Source organism: Gossypium hirsutum, chromosome D05, assembly GCF_007990345.1.
Source record: "Gossypium hirsutum isolate 1008001.06 chromosome D05, Gossypium_hirsutum_v2.1, whole genome shotgun sequence".
Classification (NCBI taxonomy): Eukaryota; Viridiplantae; Streptophyta; class Magnoliopsida; order Malvales; family Malvaceae; genus Gossypium; species Gossypium hirsutum.
Window position 1 is genome coordinate 20,729,802 of NC_053441.1, and position 11,715 is coordinate 20,741,516.

Sequence of the window (11,715 nt, forward strand, 5' to 3'; positions counted from 1 at the left end):
TCAAATCCACCACCTCTATAATTGCTCTTACTCTATGTTTAATAATTTAATTTAAACTTAATATATTATTTCAAACTCATATTTATGTTGTTGTTTTTTTATCTAATCTATTTTTTGTATTTGACAAAAATTATACATTTTAATATTCAAAGGTAACGATGTTAAGTTTTTAGTGTTTAAGTTAGATTTTAAAGTTGATTGATGAAACTTAATTGCTAATATTATAATATTTATTTTTTAAAAAATAAAAAATTAGTGTTAATTCTAAATTTGTTCAACTTTACGTTTAATTTTTTAATTCAAGCGTTAGAGTTAATTTGATGAAAACTAATTACTATTATTATTAGTTAATTATGAATTCCCATCAAATCAACTATAAAAACCTAGACTAAACATTAAAAATTTAACATTGTTACCTCTAGATATCAAAATGTATACTTTTTGTTAAATATAAGTATTATATTGTAAAAAAAAAACAAATATCAAACTCAAATAACAAAATTATGTATAAAGACTATATATATATATAGCTTACGTTACATTTTAAGAGGTAAAAGGATGAAATTTCACATAAATCCAATCCTAGATAAACATACCAACACTTGAATTTATGTACAAAATAGTTTATAGACTTAATTTTTATATTATACTACTATGGTTTCTACCACGCTTCGTGTTGAGTTAATTATTTTTTAAGCTAGATTATAGTGTAATTATTTGAAGATTAAAATATTCTATATTTATGTAGTCTTCATACATTTGAAATTTTGTCTTCTTACTTTTTTTTTTAATTTTATAACAAAGTCAATAGGATGAACATGATAGATTCATAAATATTTTTTTTTGAAATAAATAAGCATAACAACGTGTCACCACCCTGATGAATCGGTCATGTGACATAATGGGTCCGATTTAAGAAAAAAATAATATTTTTAAATAAATAAGTAGTGTGATAATATTTTTGATGTATAATGTTTTAAAGTTAATTGCAACGTCCAATCAAGTAAGCAAGCAAAAAGGAAGCTAAAGTTGGATAAAATATTTGTTAAGATAATAAATGTGGGAATCATCAGGTCACGTATATGAAATTGAATGCAGTTAAGCGTGGGAAGTTTGGATACAAATTCCACGATGCATATGCCTCTGAGTCGGATAATTCGCGAAAGTGTTCACTTTTGGTTTTGATTCAACACTGTTGAATGCCATTAACCAAACAAAACGTGGGTGCTTTGAGCCTGTATTGGGTCGTCTTTTCTGGGTTTCTTTTAACTGTTGCATCTTGACTTTTGGGTAAACTTATCCACATTTAAGGCCCATTACTACCAAAATTTTCATTTTTTTATCCATTCAATCAATCAAATCCTAGAAGAAACCACGGAGAGGACAGCATAATCTACGGGATAACAAATGCAAGTCTAGTTATCTATAAATGTAGGGATTAGTGCAAAGACTGTAGGATCAATTTGAACCTTACTTCAACTAATTTCATCCACTTGGCTGATTGTTAAACTAAAAATTATAGCAATTGAATCGAAGAATGAGGTTAAGGTTGAATAGAAGCAAAGTAACCCAATTTGCTGAAAAACAAACTTTTAATTCAAATTCCTGCACCCACAATTTAAAACAGGCAACTTCATCTGCACTCCAAGACTTGAGAAATTTCTGGTGACAACCATTACCATATACAATGAATTCCTAATAATAGTAATAATAATAATCAAACATCAAAGGCTAATAGATAAAACAAATTTACATGAGTTAAAACCTGTATTTTGTTTTTGAATAATAATTTCGTAAATTCCAAACCTTGATTCTGCAGAACTTCAAGGATTACCCCAAGCAGCCATATGCATTTTCATGTTGGTCTAATCCACAAATTGCCATCCTGGGTAAACAAACTCTTATTTCAGCACTTCACCCGAGAGCAATATGATTTAAACGATTCTATCCCCTAAATCTAACGACGACGCAAGATATGTCATCTTTGCTGTCTCTTTTAACTGCTTCGGTGGTCAGTTGCTTTGCGGCCTTCTGTGGGTCTTTGAACCTTTTTGCAATATCAACCGCCTCTTGATTAGTCATCACCTGGATTAAGCATAAAGAACGGGAAATAAAACTCCTGCTGAACTATTACTAGCTCATGCATCATTGAGACAATTTCTTGCATGTGCACGAAGTGAATAAATATAAATGAACAGAGGCATCAAAACCAAAAGAATTTACCTTCCAAAGACCATCACTAGCAAGGACTAAAATGTCTGTATTGCCATCTACCTTGGCGTTTTGAATGTCTGGATCTGACCGCAGATGTGATTTAAGGCTCTTGTCCCCAAAAGCACGTGAAACTGCCAGTTGTCCGTTAACTCTAGGAACATCTCCTGTTAAGCATGACAAAACAGCAAATTCAACAATTTCAAAACGAAAAAAATTACTAGAGCAAGAGCCTTATGTTTCACTCTATAGTGAGAATTTCCATGGATTAGAATTAGCTGAACTGATGTTTTCGGGCCATCAATTCTTTTGTGGTATCTTTGAATGTATTTCAGGCCAAGGCACGAGAAGCAAAATAATAAAAATTAATAAATAAAAAAATCATGGTAACTTGCAGTTTCCTTTTCAATGGATACATCAAGAAAAATGCAAAGGAAGCCAATGATGTGGATTTTGAGTAAAGCAACCAACTTACAGAGTCATTATCGTAACCTAAAATTATTGCAGATTCCATATTAGGAATGAAGGAAGAATCAGTAACTTGAATCTAATAAATGCCCACAATAGGCTGGCAGCAACAAGACAAAATCAGCCTATCATCTTCATTGACTTAACAAGGTAATTAATACTTGGCAATAAAAAGTAAATTTAACCACTAATTAAATGTATGCGCCCATAAAAAGAAGAAAAATAAGAGAATTACAAGGTAGTGAACCGTAAAGACAAAAATTTCTTTTCAATGTAGTTGATGTGTTCTTGGTAGATGGAGTAACTAACTGAACCATCAGTGTCTTAATGAGGATCAAAACTACATGGATAATAAGTTCTTTTAGGAACTTCCTACATAAGTGTCTAAGCATTAGAAGCTGCAAACAGCTTAAAGATCACCAGCAGATTCAACCATTCAACTTCTTTGCCAAAACATGTTATAAATTATTATCATATTACACTGTACGTGCATAAAAACGAATGAACTTGTAAACATTGGATGCAGTAGAAGACCTGGCATATTTGAGACAAATCCTCCTCTGTTCTCAATGCTGCCTCGTTCGGTGTTTGGTTCATGATCTGTAGTCATCTGTGTAGCCTGACCCCTACTTGAAAGAACAGCACGAGAATCTCCAACATTTGCCACCCATAGACTTTTTCCATTTATCAATATTGCAGTTACAGCAGTGGATCCACCACGACCCAAGTCAGCAGCACGTGAAAGAATTGCTTGGTCTGTTTTGTCATAAGCTTTTGAAATGGCTCTGCGGGGATCAACCCAAAACTCTTCCTAGAAAAAGTAAGAAATGAAAGCATAAGTTGATTTGAAAGTAATAAGCCAAAACATGTAATTACCCTATTAAAAATGGTATGGCACATCCCACCTCCTTTAGGATATTGGCAAACAGATGCTTTTGTAGGTAGGCAGGTACACTATCTCCCAGATGACCATCATAGATAGCAAAAAGCCCCAACTCGTGACCTTGAATCTGCATGAACTTAGCGACATGATAATCCTCCATAGGATGACTTGCTTTCCCTTTTACTAGGCTGAAACCAAACCTCATTATACCCTCATGGCTTTTCCCCTTGCCAGAAGTAGATGATGAACGCCCCCCTCCATACTAAAATGATAAAACAGTAACAATAAGTCTCTTTGTAAGCCTCACTTAGCCACGTTGCTTAACACCAACCAAAAGAAAACCTATACCAATCCGGTTACTATAAAAAACCATCAAATATGTTGCATCAACATAACATTATGAAAAAGATGACACAACGAAAAGGGAAAAAGAACCCCAAAGAGTAAATTCTTGTAGCATGGAAAGTTCATCCAAATTTCCCTTCTAAACAAGCTGTGTACTGACTGTTCATAATAAATCAATATACAGGATCATATGATGAACTTCTTGTACAAGACTGTTGGGCAAATAGATTTTTTTAAAAAAAATTTAATTGCATAACCTGTATTAAAAGAAAAACTCTAAATTGGTTTACCAAGTTAGGAACATCTGCAATATAATCACACAATAAAAAATAAATAAAAGAAAAGAATATATTTATGACTATATGCCATACAGATCATCATTAGGAAGCGTTCATGAAAAATTATAGCAATCCCAACACACATCTAAGATGAATGATCAAATCCTTTCAATATGCAGACCATTCTTGCAACCCAAAATCATCACTCTTAAGTAGCTCATATAAGATACCTACTGAAATCAGGCAACATAACCTCAAAATTAATCACACAACTAACCTATATAAAAATTCCAAGTTTCATCACAATTAATTGAAAGTTTTATTTTCCCAAACATAGGAGTACTAAGAAAAGCCTTAAAAGAGTGCAGCAAATATGCTTTACCTGAGAGGAATTAAAGCAGCACAACCAATCCATAGAAAATAAAATTTCTGCAAAAACCTCTAATTTGCCTGACTAAATTCTCTTCAGCATCAAGTTCCTGGTCAATTCAAAGATATCATCAAAACCCCAACAAAAAAAGTATCGTTAAAGGAAAACCCTCAAAGCCACAAACAAAAACAAAAGGATGAGCATGAAAGAATCACCAAGATAAAGAATCAATTAGAAGGCCAAAATATGCCTTGTTTCTGCTACTGCTGGGTGAAGTAGGTGTCCGCTACAACAGCTTTCCTTTTTGTTTATCAGCTGGGGTTTTCTTCCTCTTCTTGTTATAGGTTGGCTTTTGTTAATTTGCACAAGCAATTGAATAATATTTGAAAGCTTTCTTTTAAAGGGTTAAAAACTAGTGCTTAATATTAAAAAAAAGATTGGAATTTGGAGAAAAAGAATGGAGCTTTTGCCTGAATGATTACTTGTGACCGTTCTAGGAAGAGTCTTCCTTTGCTATTTGATATGATATATCATAATATTTATGTGAAAAAGGAATCGTTAACAATATAATGAAAAAAAAGCTGCCACAAAGCAGACTTCTTCATGTTGACTTTGCTGTTTCAGTCTGTTTTCCATCTTCTCATAAATTTTGGTCATATCTTTTTTGTTACACAATACTTATAATTACTCATAACTCTTTTCAATATACTTCAACACACTTAAATTAATATTATCTTATATTGGTATGCTAATTAAGTTAAGAATCAATCATCAATTAGACCAAGTTAAATTAATTTCTTCATTCAAAGACTTGGATTATGTTAATTGGTGAAGAATTTGTGGTAACAAATCATAAGTTGAAATTTGATTTTTTTTTTGTAAATTATTAAAAAATAAAATGGTTAGCTTGCTTAATACTTAACTAAAACGTAAATCGATAACCAACTCCTAACTGGGCAACCCTTGAACATGTCTGTTTTAAGATGATATAAATTATTAATTAATTACCAAAGAAGTTATACTCATGTAAAATTCATTAATAAACATAAATATGATTTTGTGTACGGTAATATTAGTAAACAATATCCCCAACTAAATAAAACATTTCAAAAAACAACTTACCGCAAAGCGGACAAAATTAGGGGTATGTTCAACTTTTGATTATTTAAGGAAATTGAATGATTTTTCTTATACATGGCAATAATGCTTTTCCCAGTTCCATTACTCCATCAAGCATATGTGTTTTTTTTTTCATGTTCTTTTTTATTTAGTTAATAAATATATTGTTTTCAAATTTTTTATTTTATTTTTAATTAATACTTATTTTATTTATATCAATAAAACAATAAATTTGTAATTATATAATAAATATATATTTTTTATATCTATCATTATGTAAAAAATGTTTTTTAAGTGTATCAACTATTTTATTCATTTATTTTTCCTTATATATAATTTTTTTATATGTCAAAAATTTATTTTTTCGACGTGATTATGATAAATTCTAATATTTTAAAATTAAATAATTATTTTAAATATCATTATTATTTTTATATGTGAAATATTTTAATTAATTATTTCAAATATCATTATAGTTTCATCTAGTAATATGAATTTAGACTTGATAATGGGTTGGGCCAAAGTAAAATTTTAGGCCCATTTTCTAGGCACGAGCCTGGCCCGACCCAATAAAATGGGCCTAAAATTTTGTCTAAGCCAGGCCTAAATTAAAAATACTAAACTCGAGCCTGGCACAGCCTGCACATATTAATTTTTTAGATTTTTTATTTAAAATTAATTTAAAAAATATGATACATCAAATACACTAAAAAAACATTAAAATATATGTTTTCCAACAAATTGAAAATATGTTAAAAAATTTTATACTTAAATAACATTAAGATAGTTACAACTTAGTAAGTAAATGTCTCTAAAATAGTAGCAGAATTAACAATAAAACCATAGTTATACAATATAACAACAATAAAACAACAGCATAACAACAAAAAAATAGAAGGAAAAAAGTTTAGGCTTATTCGAGTCCGGGCCAAAAAAATCCTACTTGAGGCCCGACCCATTTAAAAATCATGTATATTTTTTTGTCTAAACTCATTTTTTGGTCATATTTTTCTATCTAAACCCTCTTACTTTTCAGGCGGGCTTTCGAGTCTGGGCGGATGACCTGACCCATGATTTGGTCTATGCATGATCTACATGAATGGAGCATGAAATATGACGGTTAGATTGTTAAAATATGAATTGTATAAAAAGTTATGAAAGGGTGTAAAACTAATTAAATTTTACACCAATGTATCCCTCCCCAAGAAAAATATTTCAAAAGAAATTAATTGATGTTTTTTTAAAAATAAAATATATTGAACATAATGGTAAATATCAATAATATATATTCGTTATATAAGTACATATTTATTATTTTATTTATACAGATAAGATAATTATTAATTAAAAATAAAAAAAAATTGAAACAACATGAAATAAAGAACACAAGTGTAGAGGAGAGTTGAACTTGTGACTCAAGGATGAAAGAAGACGCTTTTTGTGAAATGTATTTTTCCAAAAATGTTTTTTCTTAAAACGGGTTTTTGTCACATCTATAAAAATATGACATATTTCCGTAAATAATCAAAATTTTAACTTAATTATATCTCTATTATTTTTCTAAAATCGACATATACCTTTAAATTTACCTTTTAAAGAGATTAAAAGAAAAAGGTTACATAGTGAATGATAAACTAAAATTATTCTGGAAATGAAATAATCATTGATGACTAGAATCTAAATAAAATATTTATAGAGTAATTGCTATGCTAATACTGATTGAAATTCAATTATATCTTATTTCTTTTAAATATTCAAATTTGGGAAACAAAATTTATACTGAAACTTTATAAATTTTAGAGATTTAAATCTTGGATAAAATTAAAAGACAAATTCTCCAGCAGATATAATAAGATTCCAAAACATACTTTAAAAAAAAAATTCAAAGCTTAGATGATGCATGCCAAAAGACCTATATTGTAGAAGTAAATCTTAATTTAATTTTTATATAATTACAATATTAATTTAAGTTATTATTATTTTGATAATCTGTGTAGGCATTAATGTACCAATTTAAATAAATTATTGTCAAAGTGTAATCTGATATGAAAACAAGATTTACTTATATCAACTTGATAACTTGTTTTATAATATCAATTTAATAATATAATAAATAATCATATTTGTGATAAATCTAAATTTTAAATTGATACAATAGCATTTTTATGTTCCGAAAAAATATTGTTTCACATGTAGTTAAAATTTCAATTTTTTATATATAAAAATACACACTCATAAATCATAAAAAAATATAAAAGAAATTCTTTAATTGAATCTTATAAAGCAAAACAAAAAACATTGTCGAAAATTTCCATTAATAATTAATGGTTGGTAGCATTTATATTCGAAAATAACACGGTCCAGCAAACTTATTTTGACATACACACTTCGGATAAATTTCTTTTTTGTAAATACAAAATTATTTAAATAATTAATGATATTTTAATTGGAATGACAAATATTTTTTGAAATTTAAGATTTTAAAAAAAATTGAAGTCATAATTTCTACTTCCACCTATGTGATTTTTTTCTAATTTTATATAATAAAAAACACAAACAATTATACAATAATATTGTTTCTTTTTTATAAATTTTTGCAAAATATATAACGACAAAACTCACGTCATAGCAGCGTGAAGCTAACGAAGTAGAATCCCGGGAAGACTTAGCTTGTTGAGAAAATTCTCACTTACTTGTTTAATACACAGAGTATGTTTACACTTATAGACTATTTGTTTAACTAACTAACTAATCTTGTAACTGCCTAATTTTGCTAACTACTAACTACATTAACTTCTCAACACTCCCCCTCAAGTTGAGGGTTGATATATATCTTTAACCCCTAACTTGGATACTAAAAACTCATGTTGCTTGATGCTCAAGGCCTTTGTCATCAAATCAGCAAGTTGCTCGGTTGTTCTAATGTGCTGCATCTGAATCGTTCCATCCTTGATTTTATCTCTTACAAAATGGCAGTCAATCTCTATATGCTTTGTCCGCTCATGAAAAACGGGATTAGCAGCAATTTGCAACGCTGCTTTACTATCTGAAAGAACCAATGATTTATCAAATTGATTGGGACTAACTTCTTTCAATAAACCGTTCAACCATACAACCTCTGCTACAACCATTGCCATACTTCTATACTCCGCTTCTGCCGATGATCGGGAAACTGTGGTCTGTTTCTTTGACTTCCACGAAACAAGGGATTCTCCAATTTTTATACAGAAACCAGTCACCGATCTCCTAGACATGGGGCATGAAGCCCAATCAGAGTCACAAAAAGCAATCAACTGTGTCTTGCTTGTTGCAGATAATAGAATACCTTGACCAGGATTTTTCCTTATGTATCGTACCACCCGAAAAGCAGCTTCTAAATGCGATTTTTTTGGTCTGTGCATGAACTGACTCAAATGTTGAACCGCAAACGTTATGTCTGGTCGTGTATTTGTCAAATATATCAATCTTCCCAATAACCTTTGATACATTGTAACATCCGTGACTAAATCATCTCCATCCACCTTTGTTTGTACCGACTCATCATACTCAATTGATGTGAGTTTCAAATTCTGTTCCAGCGGTGTACATACTGACTTCGCTTCTCCTAATCCCAAATCAGCTATCAACTCCAAAGCATATTTCCTTTGATTCAATATAATCCCTTTATTTGATCTCATTATTTCAATTCCAAGAAAAAACTTCAATACACCCAAGTCTTTCATCTTAAAATTCAAATGCAGAAACTGCTTCAATTCATCTATCATGCTAGCACTGCTGCCTGTAATTAATAAATCATCCACATATATGAGTAGAACAACCATGTTACCTCCATCCCCCTTTGTGAACAAGGAATAGTCGTATTTACTATGTACATATCCTCCTCGTATTAAAGCCTCTGTAAGCTTCGAGTTCCACTGCCTGGACGCTTGCTTCAGACCATACAACGATTTACGCAGACGACATACATGAGACTCCCCCTGGCTGCGAAAACCAACTGGAATTTCCATATAAACTTCTTCGAATAGGTCTCCTTGAAGGAACGCATTGTATACGTCCATCTGAAAAAGAGGCCAGTTATGAATGGCTGCCATGCTTATCACCGTCCGAACCGTGACTTGTTTAACGACCGGAGAAAAAGTGTCATGAAAGTCAATACCAGCCTTTTGATTATAACCCTTACCAACAAGCCGTGCTTTAAAGCGTTCCACCGAACCATCAGAAGCATATTTAATTTTGTAAACCCACTTGCAGCCAATGGGAACAACGCCAGGCGGTAAAGGAACAATCTCCCATGTACCATTAGCCTCCAAAGCTTGAATCTCTTTTTGCATGGCATCAACCCACCGAGGATCCAAAAGGGCCTCATCATAAGTACGGGGTTCAAGTAAAGAAGAAACATGAGCAGCAAACAATTGAGTATGAATAGGCAAATGAGAAGAAGAATAAACAGCAACTATAGGAAACAAACCTGTGGCACAAGAAGTGGACGATTGGTTAGAGTAGACGTAGTCCTTCATCCAAGGAGGCTGCTTAACAGACCTCGTAGTACGTTGTAAAGGAACAGCAGTAGGCATAGAAGGGTTAAAAGATGGCTCGGGTACACAAGATGAAGAAGATGGAATAAACAAGGAAGAGGAAGGTTCAAGTTGTAGAAAAATAGAAGGATCAACATCAGGAAAAGGCAAAACCGGTTTGGTGGGAATCTTAAAAGGAAATATGGTTTCATGAAAAACAACATCTCGGTTAACAAAAAAGGTTTTGGTTTCAAGACTAAACAGCAAGTATCCTTTTTGTACAAGAGAGTAACCCATGAATACAGATGGAATAGCCTTATGAGAAAATTTATCATGGTAGCTAGGATTAGTAGCATAAGCTAGACAACCAAAGACCTTTAATCGAGAAAAATCAGGTGACTTATGATACAATAGCTCAAAATGACATTTGCAGCTTAAAATAGGCGTAGGAAGACGATTAATCAAAAAACAGGCAGTTAAAACGCACTCACCCCAAAATTTGCTAGGCACGTGAGACTGAAATTTTAAGGATCAGGCGACTTCTAGTAAATGTCTGTGCTTTCGTTCAACAACTCCATTTTGTTGAGGAGTATAAACACATGAACTTTGATGAACAATTCCAGACATATTAAAAAATTCAGTACATTCATTTTAAAAAAATTCATACCCATTATCACTACGAACAGTTTTGATTACAGTAGAAAATTGATTTTTAACCAACACAAAAAATTGTTTGAGACATATAAGAGCATCACTCTTAGAGCGCAACAAATAAACCCAAGTCATTCGTGTGTAATCATCAACAATCGTTAAAAAAAACTATGACCACTATGAGTAGAAACTCGATAAGGTCCCCACAAATCAATGTGCACAAGAGAAAAAGCAGTATTAGCACGAGACTTATGAATAGGAAATGGAAGTCTGGTTTGTTTAGCTAGTGGACAAACAGGACACTTATGAATACTATCAACAGCAGATTTTGTACAAGAAAAAATAGGAACTTTGTTCAGTCTCGAAACCGACGCATGACCAAGTCTATGGTGCCAAAGAATGGATGAATCTGTAGAAGCCATTGCAACAAAAGAAGGAGGTAAAACCATAGTCTGTTGAGACGGATCCAGGATATAAAGACTACCTCGTGCTTTACCAATCCCCCTCATCCTTCCACTGGAGAGATCCTGTATAAGGCAAAAATGAGGATAAAAAGAAACCATACAATGAAGATCGGTGGTAAGTTTGGAAACAGAAAGTAAATTGTAACGAAAATTCGGAACATAAAGAACTTTTGTCAATGAAAGGTTAGGTAAAATTGTGCAAGTGCCAGTATGAGTAACGGAGACTGAAGACCCATTTGGAAGCCTAACACTTGGTGACCCTAATGGACATGCAACAGGAGATTCCAAGAAATGGAGATCCGACAGTATATGGTCAGTGGCCCCAGTGTCAATGATCCATTTGTTACCAAGATCCACCATACCTGCTATACTGGTAGCAGCTTCAACGACAACAGGGTCTTTATTCAACAAA

General features: G+C 31.7%; 1 protein-coding gene across 1 annotated transcript; it reads right to left on the reverse strand.

The window, feature by feature from the left end:
* Window positions 1-1,573: 1,573 nt before the first annotated feature.
* Window positions 1,574-5,163, reverse strand: LOC107902589 (probable protein phosphatase 2C 9). The gene is made up of 6 exons (XM_041094275.1): window positions 4,771-5,163; window positions 4,568-4,664; window positions 3,585-3,824; window positions 3,214-3,490; window positions 2,224-2,378; window positions 1,574-2,085 (listed from the first exon to the last, which is right to left on the reverse strand). Exons 2-6 carry the CDS (start codon window positions 4,598-4,600, stop codon window positions 1,945-1,947), a joined length of 846 nt encoding a protein of 281 aa, XP_040950209.1. The 5' UTR covers window positions 4,601-4,664; window positions 4,771-5,163; the 3' UTR covers window positions 1,574-1,944.
* Window positions 5,164-11,715: the final 6,552 nt, after the last annotated feature.

What these genes read in the sequence shown, in the direction of transcription:
- LOC107902589 (XM_041094275.1), bottom strand. Translation starts at nt 4,600, where the DNA reads ATGGATTGGTTGTGCTGCTTTAATTCCTCTCAG. An exon ending in GCTGCTTTAATTCCTCTCAG is followed by an intron (nt 3,825 to 4,567) that starts GTAAAGCATATT and finishes TTATCATTTTAG; the next exon opens with TATGGAGGGGGGCGTTCATC. An exon ending in ATTTGTCTCAAATATGCCAG is followed by an intron (nt 2,379 to 3,213) that starts GTCTTCTACTGC and finishes CATGCTTAACAG; the next exon opens with GAGATGTTCCTAGAGTTAAC.